The 21,074-nt window shown below is 42.5% G+C and overlaps 1 protein-coding gene across 1 annotated transcript in view; it reads right to left on the reverse strand.

The window, feature by feature from the left end:
- The window catches only part of glmna (glomulin, FKBP associated protein a), a 39,971-nt gene that overhangs the window by 439 nt on the left and 18,458 nt on the right, over positions 1-21,074 (reverse strand). The window contains exons 7-17 of the mRNA XM_070886601.1: positions 19,218-19,408; positions 17,760-17,813; positions 15,206-15,236; positions 14,880-14,969; positions 14,687-14,728; positions 7,832-7,905; positions 5,853-5,937; positions 4,536-4,645; positions 2,253-2,316; positions 518-644; positions 59-141 (exon numbers count right to left, since the gene is read on the reverse strand). Of these exons, the coding sequence (XP_070742702.1) occupies positions 59-141; positions 518-644; positions 2,253-2,316; positions 4,536-4,645; positions 5,853-5,937; positions 7,832-7,905; positions 14,687-14,728; positions 14,880-14,969; positions 15,206-15,236; positions 17,760-17,813; positions 19,218-19,408 (951 nt within the window). The remainder of the gene's footprint in view (positions 1-58; positions 142-517; positions 645-2,252; positions 2,317-4,535; positions 4,646-5,852; positions 5,938-7,831; positions 7,906-14,686; positions 14,729-14,879; positions 14,970-15,205; positions 15,237-17,759; positions 17,814-19,217; positions 19,409-21,074) is intronic.

Raw genomic sequence — 21,074 nt, forward strand, 5'->3', positions numbered from 1 at the left:
AAAATCCCTACTTCAGAACAGTGATGTGTACACAAATATTCAACAGCAAGATGCTTACCTCCAACTGCATAGCAGTAGTCATTTTTGGTAGCCTTTTACCACCAACAGTCAAGGAACACTGCGTTTCACGATCAGGGACATCTGTAATCATTAAAGTAAAATGGAATAAATTTCACTTCTTTACAGTTGTTTGTTTCCATAAACTCCTTTTTGAGAGAGGGGAAATGAGCCAAACTATACTTTGCTCCAATTTCCAGCATACCCTTCAGCCTGTAGATGATCAAAAAGGATGTTATTCCGCTCAATGCTTAACACAGGAGCAGTTTTCTGTGGAACCAGCAAATCAGCTGATCTTGCTAAGTTGGGAGTGCTATTGGATGTGGGAATGTCAAATGGGATAGTTGAGAGGTGTATGATCTCTAATTCAAGCTGTAAGTGGCAGATATGAGGCACGTTTGTTATGGCAATATAGTTAATGTCAGTGGTGTGTAGGGACTGAAATAATTTGAACAACCACCTTTGATTCTCCGGTTCTCTCTTTTGGTTCTGATCTCTGCTTCATAATGAGCCTTGGACAAATTCAAACCAGTGCGCAGCGGCTTCAGGAAGCCTTCAATCCAGAAAAGATCAGTCCATAATCCTGTCTGTAAAAGATTAAAAAATGGAACAACTTGTTTGGCAGAATCAAGAATTTCACCCCATTATGGAGAGCGTTATAAATTCACTTTATAAAATGTTGATTCCGTTCATTTTTAAATATCAGAGCCGAGAAATTCTGATTAGCAGCTGCATTTGCTGCAAGTTCAGCGTGGCAGGACTTCCACCCATCAATCCCAGGGTCATTTACGTAAAAGGTGTGGGCAACCATGTCATTTATGGCACCTCCTAGACGTTCACCCTGTAGAGACACTGGAATGGTGGAGTAGCACCTTGCTGCTCTGTTGATTTACTGCTTTCCTAATGGCAATTTCCACTGGGAAATGATACTGTGGGACCCGCTTACGGCACTTGTACAGCATCATACAGGCTTACGTTATGTAGAATTTCTGTTGGGCAAGGGTATCAAGCGGGTAAAGGGAGTTGATATACAGATCAGCCATGATCTATTTGAATGGTAGTGCAAGCTCGAGGGGCTGAATGGTCTACTCCTGTTCATATTCTTTCCATTGGCCGTATGCTGGGCAGAACTGGTGGGATTTTTGGTGGAGATGTATCATCTCACCAGCCCCACCTCCCAACTACAATGCCATGACTGGGAGGAGGGGGCGTAGAGGGGGTCAGGCCTTCCGCTCAGAATTTTGGAAGATGGTCAGAAATCATTGGATACCCAGGAAAATGGGTTCAACTCAAAATTCCTCCCCCACTCCAACCCCACCAGCCTAGATTGAATCTCCAGTGACTATGATTACAGCAAGTCGGATGATACAGGTTCATGTGCATTATGTTATGTACCTTGTATTGCAAAATGTATTATTTTGCTACAGTTCAGCTATAAAATCTAATTATTGTTTGGTCAAGGAACTTTGCCGATTGGAAAGTGCGGGCTCAATATTAACTATCCTACGACGGGCAGGAGGGGGTCAGACTCGGGAAGAGTTAAAAATTTTAAATCAGGGAACATGTACCCTACGTGCCTGCCACCATTTTTCTCATTTTGGAGAGGCAGGACACTTCATTATCATATTCAAATCAGGCTCCCATAGTGCAGCTGGGAGCCAGATTTAAATTTTAAACCCGGCACTAAATGGAGACGGGAGCATTCGGCTCCACAGGGAAGCGCTTTAGAGCACTCCTTGTGGACCAGGAGTAGCTGGAGTGCTTCCCCTGGCCCCCCAACAAAACCGGCGGCCTCCCTTATGCCGTTCTCTCCTTGCTGCTGCCACCCACCGCCCCCCCCACCCTCCCAGCTCCAATCCCGCTTCTTTTCTCCCGATTGCTGGGCTCTGACCACCGCCCCCCCGCGCCCCCCTCCCCGCCCCAAGCCCCTATCTTGATTGCCAGGCACCACCTGCCGCTGGTTTTCCTGTCGGCCAGCCTGCCAATCGGGCTGGCTGCTGGGTGGGAAATGGAAGAAGAAAATGATAACCCTCAGCACCTTGGACTTTTCTGGTTTCCCCTCGTCGGGCTTCCCCACACCAGGGCCAACATGTCAGTTTTAGATGGAGGTCAGAAGTATTCAGCATTAAAATCAAGTAAAATAATGTACAAAAAAAAATGCAGAAACACACCTGTTCCTTTACCAAAATACTTACTTGATTCTCCCATTCATTATCCCTGATCACAAGGTACCTTAGAAGATTCAATGATGCCATAATCCTAATATAAAAAGGAACAAGAACTGAAATGCTTTTCTCATCAGTGCCACAGTTTTAAAGTCTTTACCTCAGTTGGCAATCAAGGTGTTGCTTCTTTAAACTTTTAAAAGAACCGAAGTGATTACATTCTTATACTACTTATTTGAAAATCAAAGTAATGGGCTCTTCTGATGGCTCAACATGTTTTCAGTAAGTAGCTAAGTCATAAAAATCAGGACAGTTCCTGGTCTGATCTCTGGTATGTGACAAGTTAACTGATTATAGTCAGAGCTTTGATAGGGGCACAAAAATGGGTTTAGTATCGCTGGATTACAAGAAAGAACATAAGAAATAGGAGCAGGAGGCGGCCATTTGGCCCCTCTAGCCTGCTCCGCCATTCAATATCATAGCTGACCTGATCCTGGCCTCAACTTCACTTTCCTGCCCGCTCCCCATAACCCTCGACTCCCTTATCATTCAAAAATCTGTCTATCTCCATCTTAAATATATTCAAAGACCCAGTCTCCACAGCTCTCTGGGGTAGAGAATTCCAAAAATTCACAACCCTCAGAAGAAATTTTTCCTCATTTGTTTTAAAGGGGTGACCTCTTACTTTGAAACTATGCCCCCCCTAGTTCTAGATTCCCCCATGAGGAGAAACATCCTCTCTGCATCTACCCTGTCAAGCCACCTCAGAATCTTAGATGTTTCAATAAGATCACCTCTCATTCTTCTAAACTCCAATGAGTATAGGCCCAACTTGCTCAACCTTTCTTCATATGACAACCCCTTCATCTCAGGAATCAACCTCATGAATTTTCTCTGAACTGCCTCCAATGCAAGTATATCTTTCCTGAAATAAGGAGACCAAATCTGTACACAGTACTCCAGGTGTGGTCTTACCAACACCCTGTACAGTTGGAGCAGGACTTCCCTACTTTTATACTCCATCCCCCTTGCAATAAAGGCCAACTTGCCTTCCTGATTACTTGCTGTACCTGCATAGGAAATGGGAAAAATCAGCTAGGATCCCTGCTCCTGCTCGTTTTGTAACTCCTGGAAGCACACATTATAAGGATTGGATTAAGCTATGCTCGGATAGCTCCCTCAAGATGATAAAGAATAGCCCATTGACACCATCAACACTCAAGAATGGTCACTTGGGTGAGGTACACAAGCGTTTCTGGTGCCTGTGGAACCAATGGTATACCAGCAAAGAGTTAAAACTCAGGGGTGGGGTGGGGTGGGAGAAGAATGATTAATAGTAATGGAGCAGCAAAAAGAAAAATAAATTTCTTACATACTTACCAGCCCAGCGCTCATCTTACTCTCCCTTTGAGGCACTGCTGCACCATTGCCAGGTGGAGGTCAAGACCAGGTGTTATAAGAGCAGTCCTCAATGACGCTTCCTTCTTGGAGTCAACCCAGTGTACACTCAAAGGGCTGGATTTTCCACCTTCTGCCGCCCCTGTTAGCGCCCCAGAGGGGCGGCAATGGCAGTGGTAAGCTCTTCCGGGCAGGTAGTCAGCTTCCAGTGCCCCGCTGGGACTTTAGGTGGCGATTTCGACAGGGCGAGGAGCAATACCACCCGGAAGAGGCGAGCCAGTGTGCAACGCCCCTGGTTGCAACACCAGCTTGATTTTTGGCTGCTGCGTGATCTGTAACACTCCGTAGAGTGCCGTGCTGAGACCGCTTGTGAAAGCGGGCGGTCCAAGCTGTAGCGGCCACAGTGAGGCAAACAATGTTGACCTCAGGTAAGTGTGATTGTTTTTATTTTATTTTTTTTGCGATTTATGTTGCGTTGGCAAGAGTTATTTATTGGGAATATTTTTGGTTGTTTTTTTCTCAGGTTTTTGTTCCCCCCCCCCGCCCCCGGCCTCTCAGAGCACTCCGGGATGGCTGTTTAGCTCGGGATTTTCGCTTGCTCAGCCGGCCTAGCGCCCTAAGAGAGCTGTGTAATGCCTGCCTTAGGGCTCTGCCCCACACTCGGGGCCCAGCTGCTGAATTTCGCTAACTAAGGTGCAAACTTTACTGTCCCGCTGTCATTACCGCCCCAAAATGAGCAGGACCAAAAATCCAGCCCTGAGTCTGTTTCCTCTGATCAAGTCCACAATGAGGACTCAGTATAGGAAATCGCAGGTTGAGCATGTGTTTTGGCATTTGGCAAAGCACACTGATCCACTAACCAACTCCTACCGAGCTGTTTGTTTATTTTACTAAATCAAATGTATTGGAACTTACCTGTCTGTGTTTTGAAGCAAGTCCGTTTCTGCTCCTTCAGAAAGTGAAAGGACTGAATGAAGAAGAGGGTTCAAGTGTGGGCCGGAGAACCACACATTTTTATTGCCAGGCTAAAATGGATAAAAATTTTAATTTACAAAGAAGCAGACTTTTAAAATTGGGGGAGGTGGGAGAGAGGGGAAATGAGGCAAATATTTAGAAATCTACAGTAAACACTGGGTTACACTTTAGTGTAACGATTAGTTGGTTAGAAAAATATGACACACCATCTGGAGCATTTAAACTTAACTTAAAAGATTAGATAGTTGATAATACAGGGGGATGTCATTAAGCCAAAGCTATTTTTCAGGTGGTCCTGCAATCAATAGCAAATCCCAGAACTGACTGATTTAGCTGCAGTTACACTGCTATTGCGTCACTGTGAAACAGAGAAACTATTTTGCAGTAATACAAAAAGTGTGCAGTATGAAGTCTGAATGTAAATGCACACTCCATAATGATAAAAGATTATCTCCATAAAAACACAGTAAAGTTAAGAATTGTACTTAAAATTCATTTCAAATTTGACTAAATGTGAGATTCTTTAGAAATGAACAATTTAGCAGAAGTTTTGTGATTTAGACAAATCACACAATTAGATTCACTGTTTTATTTCACTTTATTTATGTACCTTGTATTGTACCGCATACCCGAGTGGGTACAGATTTACGAGGATGTTGCCTGGACTGGAGAATTTTAGTTCTGAGGAAAGATTGGATAGGCTGGGTTTGTTTTCTTTGGAACAGAGGAGGCTGAGAGGGGAGACCTTATGAAGATGTATAAAATTATGAGGTGCCTAGATATTTCCCTGAGAGGTCAATAACCAGGGGGCATAGATTTAAAGTAATTGGTAGGAGGTTTAGAGGCTGGATCTCATTACCTGACAGGGTGGTAGAGGCAGAAACCCTCACATTTAAAAAGTACTTGGATGTGCACTTGAAGTTCCGTGACCTACAATGCTACGGACCAAGAGCTGGAAAGTGGGATTAGGCTGGATAGCTCTTTGTCGGCTGGCGCGGACATGGTGACCCGAAATGGCCTCCTTCCATGCTGTAAATTGCTATGATTCTATGAAGAATAATTCCTTTGTTCGTGCTTCATAAATTAGGAGTGGCAAATGATTCAGAATAACTAACAAAAAGATAGCCATGGCTATTGCTAGTGACATCTATAAAAGCACGGTAGCACTTTCCAATCATTTAAAACACATATACAGGTACATGCCTATACATATACACACAGGAAACATCATAATTCTATGCTTAATAACATGCTTACCTTCAATGCTAGATCAATCTGATTTTTAATATTTTGTATAATGTAACCTTGTACCCCAGCATGACTGCTTGTCTTTAACAGGCACCTAAAAATATATATGAAATATAAAAACTGTCAATAGTTCCATGAAGTTAACTTCCCTTGTTTATTTTGTCCACAACTTCGCACACATTGTGGAATAGCTTTAAAAATTACCCATAGTTGTGGTTCTGTTAAAATACTGACCTGATAGCAAAGTTACCATAAACTGATGCAACGTTAGAATAACCTCAGAGTTCAAAGGGTTCCTTACCATAGCAATGAGCCGTACACAAAATTACTGTAAATCCTTTAGTCTGCAGTTATAGTTCAGTAACTTTGAGATTGTTGAACACTTGCGAACGTGAAATGCAGCAGGCAAGAGTTGTTACACAATGGGCTGTACCTACTATCAATTACATTCCGTTCGCCCTGAAATTCTTTTTAATGTTAAGACAGAGTGGGAAGCAGAACCCACTTTCTTGTGACACTAAAAATTTTACATTGAGCTTTTAAGCATTCAGAGGGATCCAGTAGCCTAAACCCAGCTTCCCCATCACAGTGGAGACACAAAAGGAGCCTAATTTACATGGCTTGGATTTAGTGCGATCCAGTGTCAGATTTGACACTGGAATTATGGTCATCTTCACATCAATCCATGCCTGAAACTGCTTTGCATCAATGTGAAAGTTGCAGCTTTAGTAATAATTAATGGTCACCTTCATCAAACTCCTGAATAGCGTATTCCTCTCTGTGCAACTTTCAAGTGCGATCGATTTATGATGAAAAAAGCCACTTTATTCTTTTGTTTAAATTCCATTTGTTAGCACAATGTTTTAGGATTGTTTAAAAATTGATCTGTTCCAGTACAATTTTGTACAAAAATAATTTGGGATTACAAAAGAAAATCTCACAGAAACAGTACTTAAAGGAAAAATGCCCACTGAATGTTACTGAATGACAATGATTTAAAAAAACATATAGAATGCAATGTGACAAAAATATTTACATTAAAATATTGCTACAAATCAAGAGCAACAGAAAAGGAGAAGTACCTCTAATGACAGTACTTCCAATAAAACAATCAATATTCAAGTCAAGTCTCTGAGGAATCACCATTAGGTCAATAGGTCTACAAGGCAAGCAACATTCTAAAACCCTCTGATCCCTTACAACATGTGCGCATCAACTAGATTACATAATTAAATCAAAAGAGAAGCTGTAATTACAAAGCAGTAACAGTAGAGCAAGAGTTATAATGAGCTTTATTTAAATAACTCAAAAAAGACCCGAATTGTATACAATGCAAAAAAAAAGATCCGTAGTTCAATGCAAAGTAGAACACAATTTTAGGGTTCAAATGACTTTATGGCTCACTAACGGAAATGTATAGCTTGGCTCAGTAACAGAACACCAAGATTGTAATCTGGAGTCCTTTTGCTTTCCGTGACTGGCAGAACTTACATTGTGAACCAACTCTTAATTAAGTTAGTACAGTACTGTAGAGTACGAAATGATGGTGGGCTCGAGCCCCACCAGAACTTCAGCACATAATTCTGGATAATACTTCATAGAGGATGCTATATAAATTAAACGTCGTCATTTCTTTCTTGCCAAAATAGCTTTTTAACCACAAAAAGTGTGCTTCAAAATACATTTAAAGGTTATGCAGTGTTATTTATCTAAAAGCTTAAATGCTTTCATAGCTCTCTTCTTCTTGCAATGGATATTGATAATATCTTGAATATCTTTATATTTAATGAATTTGTTAACAAGTAGAAGTTGAATTTACTGTTCATTTTATTCCAAATTGGCATGTCTGCCAGGCTTATAAGCAATTTTCTGCATGTCCGAACCCATTGTACAGCAACTGTGTTCTATTTAATATTTCAATATCTATTCAGAAAAACTAGAAGTCACAGTCTTTAAAATAAAATCAATGCTTTCTGGACATTACTCACCTAAATAATTTGTGTTTTCCTTCTAGATCAAACTTGTCTATGTACTGCTGGAATATCTTTAGGCTCCATTTCCGCTAAAACATTGAAGAGACAGTTAGAATCATAGAATGACAGTACAGGAGGCCATTCGGTTCATCTTGCCTGTGCCAGCTCTTTGAAAGAGCAATCCAATTAGTCCCACTCCCCTAGTCTTTCCCCATAGCCATGTAGATGTTTTCCTCTTCAAATATTTATCTGATTCTCTTCTATTGAATCTACTTCCACCAACCTTTCAGGCAGTTCATCCCAAATCACAGCAACTCGCTGAGTGAATTTTTTTTCATGTCGCCTCTGGTTCTTTTGCCAATCACCTTAAATCTGTGTCCTCTGGTTACCTACTCTTCTGCCACTGGAGACAGTTTCTCCTTATTTACTCTACCAAAACCTCTATCAAATCTTCTCTTAACCTTCTCTGCTCTAAGGAGAACAACCCCAGCTTCTCCACATAACCAAAGTCCCTCATCCCTGGTACCATTCTAGTACATCTGTTCTGCACCCTTTCTAAGGCCTTGACATCATTCCTGGTGTGCCCAGAATTGGACACAATATTCCAGCTGAGGCCTAACCAGTGTTTTATAAAGGTTTAACATATCTACCTTGCTTTTGTACTCTATGCCTCTATTAATAAAGCAAAGGATCCCATATGCTTTATTATCAGCCATCTCAACTTGTCCTGCCACCACCAAAGGTTTGTGTATGTACACCCTCAGGGCTCTGTTCCTGCATGTCACTTAAAATTGTATTATTTAGTTTATATCACCTTTCCTCATTTATCTGACCAAAATGCTCCCTTCACACACCTCGGGAGTTAAATTGCATCTGCTATTTGTTTGCCCATTTCACCAGCCTGTCTATGTCTTCCTGAATTTTATTACTATCCTCCTCATATTTTATTACATTCCCAAGTTTCGTGTCATCTGCAAACTTTGGAATTATGCCTTATATTCCTAAGTCCAGTTCATTAACATACATCAAAAAAGAGCAGTAGTCCTAATACTGACCCCTGGGGGACACCACTGTATACTTCGCTTCAGTCTGAAAAATAATTGTTCACAACTACTCACTGCTTTCTGTCCCTTAGCCAATTTCATATCCACGCTGCCACTGTCCCTTTAATCCCATGGGCTTTAATTTTGTTTACAAGTCTATTATATGGTACTTCGTCAAACATCTTTTGAAAGTGCATATACACATCAACCACACTACCCTATTCAACCCTCTCCGTTACTTCATCAAAGAACTCGACCAAGTTAGTCAAACTCAATTTGCCTTTAACAAATCCGTACTGACTTACATTTATAAGCCCATAATTTTCCAAGTGCCAAATAATTTTGTCTCAGAATCGTGTCTCAAAGTTCTCCCACCACTGATGTTAGGCTGATTGGCCTGTGGTTGCCGGGTTTAACTCTCCCCTTTCTTTAATCAGGGGTGGAACATTTGTAATCCTCCAGATCTCTGGCACCACCCCCATATACAAGGAGGATTGGAAGACTGTGGCCAAAACCTCTGCAATTTTCACCATTCCCTCAGTAACCTGGGATGGGTCCCATCCAGCCTGAATTACTTTTCTACTTTGAATACTGCCAACCTTTTAAGCACCTCTATCTATTTTTATCTTTCCCAATATAACCACATTTGCAGCACCCTCTTTTCCAGTGACGACAGGTGCAAAGTACTCATTTAGTACCTCAGCTATGCCCTCTGTCTCTACAAGATGATCTTTTTTGTCCCTAATCAGTCCCACTCTTCCTTTGACTATCCTTTTACCATTTATAAAAAGACTTTTGGGTTCCCTTTTATCTTACCTGCTAATCTATTCTCATACTCTCTTTGCCCACCCCTCATTCCATTTTTTTAGATCTCCTCTACACTTTGTATTCAACTTTGTTCTCTATTACATTTATCATAAGCCTCCTTTTTCTTTTAATTTTAATCTCTATGGAGCCGAATTCAGGGTCTCAAAGAGACCCATTAATGCCCGTTTGCAGCAGCCATTCCTAAAAATCGAATGGCCGCCGCTTTGGGGTCAACAGGCCGACCCGACCTAAATTCAGGTCGGGGATTTTTCGGCCTGGACCCCATCACATCCAAGTGGTTGCACCGCCAATGAAAACGATAAAAAAAACAAAAATACTTACCCATCGATTTTCACCTGAATCCGTCAATCCCCCGCCGTGCGGTGCCCTGGCAGGTTTTTCTGCCGGTGCACCATCTCCGCACTGAGTGCAGCCCGGCCACCCTTAAAGGGGAAGGCCCACTGCCGCGGCCGCAATGGAAACATTTTTGCCGGCCAACTTGCCCCCCCGGGTTCAGCCGAGCCGCCAATGGGCAGCTTAGCACCCCCTCTTGGGTGCCAGGCCGCTGGCCCAGCCGAAACCCTCCCTGGTGGCCCAGTGGCCAAAGTTAAAAAATTGTAGAATCTCTCCCTTTTAACGGAGGGGAGCGAGCGTGGTGACACACACGCGCTGTGACGTCACCACAACTCCGCCGCTGTCAGTCATCCTGGCTTTGAATCTAAGGCCCACCCCCATTATAATCCATTTCCTGTAGGACTTTGAAAAAAATTTCAACATCCTGAAAATGGATCTACTTAACATACCAGGAGTTCCAGCGATAAGTATCACTCCAAAACTCACAAAGTGTGCCAGCTTTCTGGTGCACCTGAATTTCGGCCCCTATATCTTTAGTCATCCAAGGAGCTTTAGCTTTAGACGCCCTTCCTTTTCCTCTTGTGGGAATGTATCTACTTAGTAGACGAACTATCTCCTCTATGAAGGTCTCCCATTGTTCAATTATTGTTTTGCCTACCAATGTTTGATTCCAATCCACCTGGTCCCTTTTTGAATATATTTAGTGAATTGGCCTCAACAACTTTCTGTGGTAGAGAATTCCACAGGTTCACCACTCTCTGGGTGAAGAAGTTCCTCCGCATCTCGGTCCTAAATGGCTTACCCCTTATCCTTAGACTGTGACCCCTGGTTCTGGACTTCCCCAACATTGGGAACATTCTTCCTGCATCTAACCTGTCTAACCCCGTCAGAATTTTATATGTTTCTATGAGGTCCCCTCTCATTCTTCTGAACTCCAGTGAATACAAGCCCAGTTGATCCAGTCTTTCTTGATAGGTCAGTCCCGCCATCCCAGGAATCAGTCTGGTGAACCTTCGCTGCACTCCCTCAATAGCAAGAATGTCCTTCCTCAGGTTAGGAGACCAAAACTGTACACAATACTCCAGGTGTGGTCTCACCAATGCCCTGAATTCACTGAAATTAGCCCTCCCCCAGTTAAGTGTCTTTACGCTTGATTGTTCCTTGTGCTTTTCTGTAACTATTCTAAACATATTATGTATGGGTACAATAACAGAGTGGCTATGTTACTAGTAAGCCAGAGGCCTGGACTAAAGATCCAGAGCCACAAGTTCAAACCCCACCATGGCAGCTGGGGAATTTAAATATAGTTAATGAAATAAATCTGGAATAAAAAGTTAGTATGAAACTACCGGATTGTTGTAAAAATCCATCCGGTTCACTAATGTCCTTTAGGGAAGGAAATCTGCTGTCCTTACCTGGTTTGGCCAAAATGTGACTCCAGACCCAGAGCAAGGTAGTTGACTCTTAACTATCCTCAGAAATGGCCTAGCAAGACACTCAGTTATAACAAACCGCTAAAAGTATGCAAAGAATAAAAACCGGACGGACCACCCGGCACCGGAAATAACAGTCGATCCTGCAAAGTCCTCCTCACCAGTATCTGGGGACTAGTGCCAAAATTGAGAGCGCTGTCCCACAGACTAGTCAAGCAACAGCCTGACATAGTCATGCTCACAGAATCATAACTTTCAGCCAACATCCCAGACTCCTCCATCACCATCCCTGGGTATGTCCTGTCCCACCATCAGGACAGACCCACTAGAGGTGGCGGCACAGTGATGTACAATTGGGAAGGTGTGGCCCTGGGAGTCCACAACATTGACTCCATACCCCATGAAGTCTCATGGCATCAGGTTAAACGTGAGCAAGGAAACCTGGGCTGATTACCACCTACCGCCCTCCCTCAGCTGATGAATCAGTACTCCATGTTAGAAACATAGAAAATAGGTGCAGGAGTAGATCATTCGGCCCTTCTAGCCTGCACCACCATTCAATGAGTTCATGGCTGAACATGCAACCTCAGTACCCCCTTCCCGCTTTCTCGCCATACCCCTTGATCCCCCTAGTAGTAAGGACTTCATCTAACTCCCTTTTGAATATATTTAGTGAATTGGCCTCAACAACTTTCTGTGGTAGAGAATTCCACAGGTTCACCACTCTCTGGGTGAAGAAGTTTCTCCTCATCTCGGTCCTAAGTGGCTTACCCCTTATCCTTAGACTATGACCCCTGGTTCTGGACTTCCCCAACACTGGGAACATTGTTCCTGCATCTAACCTGTCTAAACCCGTCAGAATTTTAAACGTTTCTATGAGGTCCCCTCTCATTCTTCTGAACTCCAGTGAATACAAGCCCAGTTGATCCAGCCCTTCTTGATAGTTCAGTCCCACCATCCCGGGAATCAGTCTGGTGAACCTTCGCTGCACTCCCTCAATAGCAAGAATGTCCTTCCTCAAGTTAGGAGACCAAAACTGTACACAATACTCCAGGTGTGGCCTCACCAAGGCCCTGTACAACTGTAGCAACACCTCCCTGCCCCGTACTCAAATCCCCTCGCTATGAAGGCCAACATGCCATTTGCTTTCTTAACCGCCTGCTGTACCTGCATGCCAACCTTCAATGACTGATGTACCATGACACCCAAGTCTCGTTGCACCTCCCCTTTTCCTAATCTGTCACCATTCAGATAATAGTCTGTCTCTCTGTTTTTACCACCAAAGTGGATAACCTCACATTTATCCACATTATACTTCATCTGCCATGCATTTGCCCACTCACCTAACCTATCCAAGTCACTCTGCAGCCTCATAGCATCCTCCTCGCAGCTCACACTGCCACCCAACTTAGTGTCATCCGCAAATTTGGAGATACTACATTTAATCCCCTTGTCTAAATCATTAATGTACAATGTAAACAGCTGGGGCCCCAGCACAGAACCTTGCGGTACCCCACTAGTCACTGCCTGCCATTCTGAAAAGTACCCATTTACTCCTACTCTTTGCTTCCTGTCTGACAACCAGTTCTCAATCCACATCAGCACACTACCCCCAATCCCATGTGCTTTAACTTTGCACATTAATCTCTTGTGTGGGACCTTGTCGAAAGCCTTCTGAAAGTCCAAATATACCACATCAACTGGTTCTCTTGTCCACTCTACTGGAAACATCCTCAAAAAATTCCAGAAGATTTGTCAAGCATGATTTCCCTTTCACAAATCCATGCTGACTTGGACCTATCATGTCACCTCTTTCCAAATGCGCTGCTATGACATCCTTAATAATTGATTCCATCATTTTACCCACTACTGAGGTCAAGCTGACCGGTCTATGGGCCCAAGTTTCCACATGATTTGCGCCTGATTTTTAGGAGCAACTGGTGGAGAACGGACTATTTTAGAAATCGCAGTTCTCCACATTTTTTTTTCTGCAGTTCTAGTCAGGTAGAACAGTTCTAGTTTAGAACAGAATTTTTTCTTCAAAAGGGGGCGTGTCCGGCCACTGACGCCTGATTTGAAAGTTTCCACAGTGAAAATGTACTCCAAACTAAAGTAGAATGGCGCCAGTGAAGATTTTTGTAAAACTGAAAAAACCTGTTCTACACATTAAAAAATCAGGCGCAGGTTACAAATTAGGCGTCCAGAACGAGGTGGGGGGGAAGGGAACTCATTAAATTTGACAATAAATCCTTATTTATACTTCTACAAATATTATACAAATAAATCCAACCTGACATTCAACAGGATTACCATTGCCGAATCCCCCACCATCAACATCCTGGGGAGTAATCAGTGACCAGAAACTTAACTGGACCAGCCACATAAATACTGCGGTAACAAGAAGTCAGAGGCTGGGTATTCTGTGGCGAGTGTCTCACCTCCTGACTCCCCAAAGCCTTTCCAACATCTACAAGGCACAAGTCAAGAGTGTAATGGAATACTCTCCACTTGCCTGCATGAGTGCAGCTCCAACAACACCCAAGAAGCTGGACACCATCCAGGACAAAGCAGCGCACTTGATTGGCACTCCATCCACCACATTCACTCCCTCCGCCACAGGTGCACCGTGACTGCAGTGCATACCATCTACAAGATGCACTGCAGCAACTCACCAAGGCTTTCTTCAACAGCACCTCCCAAACTCACTACCTCTACCACCTAGAAGGACAAGGGTAGCAGTCGCATGGAAACACCATCCCTTCCAAGTCACACACCATCTTGACTTGGAAATACATCACCGTTCCTTCATCTTTGCCGGGTCAAAATCCTGGCTCTCCCTCCCTGACAGTGCTGTAGGACTTCTTTCACCTCCTTGATTCAAGACGGCTCCCCGCTACCTTCTCAAGGGCAATAAATGCTGGCATTGCCAGCGATGCCAACATCCCATGAACAAATACAAAAAAAATGATCACTGTTCCCCAAATGCTACCTCGCTAAAACACGCTTCACTTCATTGCCCAGAACCAGATCCAGCACTGCTTCCTTCCTTGTTGGGTTGGAAACATACTGATCAAAAAAGTTCTAGAATTCTTTCCCCTCTTTGCACTGTTACTATCCCAGTCTATATTAGGATAATTGCAGTCCCCCATTATCACCACTCCAATAGTTAAATCTAAAAAGCATTCCAAAATCTTTAGATAGAAGTCATTTCATATAATTGCATTAATACATACCAAATGCTCAAATGGACAGAGAGTCATCACCTTCATCAAATCCTAGAGGCAGAAATTTGAGAAATAACCCATTAAAATGGTAGCCAGAAGTACATATTATAATCTGTTACAATTGCTAGGTTTTTTTATATGTTGCTGTAAATTAAAGCATGAGCCACATATACATTTGCTTTATGCTCAAGTTGTGGATTACCTGTGGAACATTAAGATAGTTTTTGATTTCCAAATACTTGTGGGAAAGATTATCATCTTCAATTGTTAATAAACAATGTTCATACAATTCCTGTTTTAAAAAAAAAAGATTAAAATAGGTATATGTGTCTGTTCATTCATCAAAAAATATTTAAAGTGAATTAAAATAAAATAAAAATGATCTGTCACACTAGAAGATATTTATACTTTTGATTGTTAGACAAATGCATTTGTTAGGTGCAATGTAAAAGTTAACTGTAACAAGCTTTGAAGATTCAGCAGAAGTTTTAAACAGGCACTTTAGGTACAGTAAACAAATATACCTACCAGTCCTTTAGACAAAATGGACTCTTCTGTCCTGCCATTAGAATAAACAAAGTTACTTTATGCAGTCAGAAACAAAAAGTTTTAGAATTATAAACTGGAAGTTTCACCCATCGTAAAAGTTATACTGCATAAAATGTTTACAATCTTTTGAAAGAACAACCTGTATTTATATAACGCCTTTAACATAGTGAAACATCTCAAGGCGCCTCACAGTATTTTGTGCTAAAAATTTGACACTGATCTGCATAACTAGAAATTAGCACAGGTGACCAATAGCTTGGTCAAAGAGGTATGTTTTAAGGAGCATCTTTAAGGAAGAAAGAGAGGTAGAGAGGCGGAGAGGTTTCGACAGGGAGTTCCAGAGCTTGGAGCCTAGGCAACAGAATGCACGGTCACCAATGGTTGAGCGATTACAATCAGGAATTCACAGGAGGGCAGAATTAGAGGAGCGCAATCATCTCGGGGGGTTGAGAGGCTGGAGGAGATTACAGAGATAGGGAGGGGCGGGGCCATGGAAGAATTTGAAAATAAGGATGAGAATTTTAAATCGAGGCATTGCTTAACTGGAAACCAATGTAGGTCAGCGAGCACAGGGGTGATGGCTGAGTGGGACTTGGTGCGAGTTTTGGATCACCTCTAGTTTACATAAGAACATAAGAAATAGGAATAGGAGTAGGCCATCCGGCCTCTCAAGCCTGCACCGCCATTTAATACGATCACGGCTGATCCGATCATGGACTCGGGTCCATTTCCCTGCCCGCTCCCCATAACCCCTTATCGGTTAAGAAACTGTCTATCTCGGTCTTAAATTTATTCAATAACCCAGCTTCCACAGCTGAGGCAGCGAATTCCACAGATTTACAACACTCAGAAGAAATTTCTCCTCATCTCAGTTTTAAATGGGCGGCCTCTTATTCTAAGATCGTGCCCTCTAGTTCTAGTCTCCCCCACCAGTGGAAACATCCTCTCTGTATCCACCTTGTCAAGCCCCCTCATAATCTTATACGTTTCGATAAGATCACCTCTCATTCTTCTGAATTCCAATGAATAGAGGCCCAACCTACTCAACTTTTCCTCACAAGTCAACCCCCTCATCTCTGGAGTCAACCTGGTGTACCTTCTCTGAACTGCCTCCAAAGCAAGTATATCCTTTCGTAAATATGGAAAGCAAAACTGCATGCAGTATTCCAGGTGTGGCCTCATCAATACCCTGTATAACTGTAGCAAGACTTCCCTGCTTTAATACTTCATTCCCTTTGCAATAAAGGCCAAGATTCCATTGGCCTTCCTGATCACTTGCTGTACCTGCATATTAACCTTTTGTGTTTCATGCACAAGTACCCCCAGGTCCTGCTGTACTGCAGCACTTTGCAATTTTTCTCCTTTAAATAATAACGTTCTTTGATTTTTTTTTCTGCCCAAGTGCATAACCTCACACTTTCCAACATTATACTCCATCTGCCAAATTTTTGTCCACTCACTTAGCCTGTCTATGTCCTTTTGCAGATTATTTGTGACCTCCTCACACATTGCTTTTCCTCGTAAGGTAGAATGTGGGAGGCCAGCCAGGAGTGCGTTGGAATAGTCAAGTCTAGAGGTAACAAAGGCATGGATAAGGGCTTCAGCAGGGGATGAGCTGAGGCAAAGGGATGTTACAGAGATGGAAATAGGCGGTCTTAGTTACGCTGCAGGTATGTGGCCACAAGCTCAATTCAGGGTCAAAAATCACACCAAGGTTGTGAATAGTCTGGTTCAGCCTCAGACAGGTGTTGAGGACAGGGATGGAGTCAGTGTCTAGGGAACGGAGTTTGTGACGAGCACCGAAAACAATGGCTTCCTGTAAAACAAAACCTGTAACCTATTAATATTTAAGTTACTAATCTTGAAATATTCATGAAGATAAAAGTTGTTGGCAAGGCGACTCAACTTTAATGTTAACTCAAAAATTTTATTCTGTTCTTTCTTCATTACGAATAACTATTTTGTCTATAAAGCATCAAAAGTCTTTAACTGTAAAGCACAGTAATATTGGAAAATATATTTCAGGAATCCCTGTTCTGTAATGAGTTAGCTGATTTTAGGCTAAGAAATGCCATTGCCGACCACTATCCAACAACTTCTGCTGGACATCGGGGGCAGACAGAATAGGGTTCATCCGTGATTTATTTCCCTCCCTCCCCCGCCCGCTCGCTCCTAGATCCTGTTGACACTCACAGTCTAGGCTTCTAAGAGTGGCCAACAGCATGGTCCTGTCCAACAGAAGAGTCAATGGGCAGGATTTTAACTCGGAGGTTGGGAGGCCCGGATTGCGGCTGGGAAACCTGGAAGAACGGGTTTCCCTCAGGTCCTGCAGAATTTAACGGTGAACAGAGGCCTCATGGGGAAGGTCGGGGGAGATTACCATTCCCTGCAATATCTTTAAGACAGGAGAAGGGGAGAAAGCAACCAGAAAAAAGGATTGGGGCTATTACATTAAAACCTGTTTAAAAATCAAGCTTTCAAATTACATAATTAATCAGTGCAATAATTCTCCAGATGTATTAACTTAACTTACCTGCTTATTAGTGCAGCTATATACTCCACATTAAATTGAAGGAAGTACCCAGGGCTGTAAAGCAGAGTTTTAATTTAAAAATTACATTACAAACATATTAGGCACATTAAAACTGATTTTTTTAATGAAATACCATTCACATTTCTTGCAGAAAAGATTTACAAGAATGATTCCAGGAATGGATACATGAATAGACTGGAGAAGCTGGGGTTGTTTTCACTGGAGCAGAGATTGAGAGGAGATTTGATAGAAGTGTTCAAAATCATGAGGGGCCCGGACAGAGTAGAGAGAGGGAGAAACTGTTCCCATTGGCAGAAGATTTGAGAACCAGAGGACACAGATTTAAGGTGATTGGTAAAAGAACCAAAGGCGACACAAGAAAAAACTTTTTTACGCAGCAAGAGGTTGGGTTCTGGAATGCATCGCCTGAAAGGGTGGTGGAGGCAGACTCAATCTTATCTTTCAAAAGGGAGTTGGATAAGTGTCTGAAGAAAAAAAGATTTGCAGGGTTAAGGGGAAAGGTCAGGGAGTGGGACTAGCTGAGAGTCGGCATGGGCTCGACAGGCCAAATGGCCTTCTTCCCTGCTGTGACCATTCCACAATTGTATAATGTGTACCTCTCTGGAATTCCCCCTCCCTAACTAATTTTCTTTTGTCCCCGCCTGAAGCTGCTGACATCTTACTGGGCAACAGTTGTCCTGTGGTATCTCCCCAAAGTGGAACATTATTCATGTGCAAGTCTTGAAAATGAGTATTAGCAGATCCAGAGTCAACTTTTATAGCCCCATTATTGCCCTGGCTGAGATCAACTAACACAGCACAGACCAGGGAGCAAACCTGGATGCTGAGTGAATAAACCTGCTGAGTCATTGGGGCGGTTACTTTAGCAATAGTGATTGCACGACTGTTAATAGAAAGCTGTAAAACCCGGAGGCTTATTAGCAACCAAACGTTACCCTAGTGCCATATAACTTGTGTCTTAAACTAGCACTTATTTTGCCACGTTCTAGTATAATGAACACTGTAACCACCGGCATTTATCGAATTCTGTTTTTGGAAGTTATTCTTCCCACGCATCCACGTTGCATCAGTGAAGTTTCATTTTATTACTGGAAAGAACACAAAAATAATTTGGCTATTTAAAAAAAAAAGTCTTTCAAGATAGAACGGTGAAGACCTTGCATTGTAAAATACCATTAATATAACAAAATATTCTATGGTGTCTCAAATAGATTAAGAGCAGACCAATAGAAGAATTAAGAAAGTTGTACGAATGAATGAAGATATTTCACCGGGGTGGTGGTTTGAGTTCCAGAGAGAGTAGCTTGAGGTTGCCACCAACACAACATTCTCAAGTGGGGAGCATCTAGCCAATAATAATTTAAAAAATTCTAAAGTTACATGTTCCATTAAAACCCACAATATAGTGCAAAATAATGGACCTTCATCTTTACACACCTGTATACAGCTGGAAATTGATTAATACCGATATGCTGAACAAATAGAAGATATGCCAGGCATGCCAGTGAATTTGTAGGGTACTTTATATCTTCTTCCAAAGGGTCAATCTCCCGCAGTTTCTTTCTGGACTGCAGCAACTGATGAACCATCAAGACAGGAAGCGACTCACCAATTGCTACCAGGAAAACCTACAGAGGAGGATGGCATTTATTTAAATATACATAAACTTCTCTCTCAAATTAATAAAGACATGTGTGGATTAGATGTATTAAAATATTTGGTCTAGGAGCCTTGTTTCAAAATAAATTCCTCTCTGTAAAGTGCAGTCAAAAATGAATTATGCTACATTATATATTAATTCGACAGGTCCTTGTAAAAATGTGCTTCATCACATCATCATCATACGCAGTCCCTCGAATCAAGGATGACTTGTTTCCACGCCAAAAAGTTCACAGGTGTTTCAATGAAGGACCTAATATTCCAGGTCCCGAACTAAATCTTGAAAGGTGGAAGATGCCTGTGCGTGGATTTTTTTCTTTATAAAGTGTGGTGTCCATTGTACACCAGCCACCACGCGGGCTTGACAGAGCTAGGGTTTTGGTCCAGGAGCAAGGATTAACCAAGATGACTGGAGACCAGCACTGCTGCGGACCTTGTGCACTCACATATCGCAGTGTGGGCTGGCCTGTGCTGCCCCTGGGCCCACGCCTCTTCTGAGCCCCGAACTCACAACTCTCCTAGGCCCCGATCACATTGCTCTGCAGTCTCCCGCCGTTCCTTTGCCCTGACCTCGTTGTTCCTGCCCTCGCTCTAATCAGCGACCTGGATCTTGGTGACGTCCAATCCAGTCGCTTTCTTCATTGCCATCGCTCTCCTGCTCCAGCACGCACCGCTCCCTGGAGTGGTATGCAGCCATGCTGCTCCTTCTGCTCCCGGTCTGCTCCAATGTTGCTCCAATGTGTGAAACATCAGAGCAGGCAGAGGAGCGGAAGGAGCAGCATTCAGCCTATAAATACAAAGGACTACACTATTAATACTTTTACTGAAGCTTGTACTGTGTAGATTTACTTCTGCTCATCTGGTCCTTCCCTACTCTACTCTCTCTCTTAATTTAGCTCTGATTAAAATAATTATACCATATTCTAACTTTTTCTAATACTTTTTCTAAACCTTGACACCTATCTGCTTCCAGAGTTCTGCACTCTGAAGATGAGTAGTCAAGAAATGACGCACTTTTGGCTGTAAACCAACTCCAAAAGCTGTTTTTTGCTGTTTGCAAATCAAGGCATTATAGACTTGATCACGTCATTGATGAAAGCGGGTCAATGTTCATACATCTTTCTGATTGTGGCATCCGTGCTTGGTTATAGGCAGTTCAGGGAAGCGGATGTCATTAAAATGAGTTATCCCATCAGCTGAATCTTGGGAGTTAAAGGAGTAATTTTCTACTCTCACCCTTTCTAGAACAGTTAGATTTCCACGACATCCTTCCTCTCCTGCAAACCTCCCCGAGATTGGGGACTTGCTGTGTGGGGAATAGGAGCCATCCCAAAACAATGCGCTGCAACCCAGACAAGGTGTACATGAAACTAACTAATTGTGAAATGCAATGAACTTCACACTATTTTTACAATCTATTTTCACAATTGTGATTAGAGGAATTAGGTCATTTTTATTTATGCAATTAGCTGTATAATGATGCAAGATAAAAAAATGAAATTGGACAAATACCAATTTTTTTTCAAAACTGATGTGAACTAAATGTCGGAAGCTGTTTAATTTAGAGAGTTAATTTATTTGGAATCTGCACAAAGCAATAGTTTGAGAGTGAACCACCCAGGTAGATAAAGTGGT

This window comes from Pristiophorus japonicus, chromosome 8, assembly GCF_044704955.1.
Source record: "Pristiophorus japonicus isolate sPriJap1 chromosome 8, sPriJap1.hap1, whole genome shotgun sequence".
Taxonomy (NCBI): Eukaryota; Metazoa; Chordata; class Chondrichthyes; family Pristiophoridae; genus Pristiophorus; species Pristiophorus japonicus.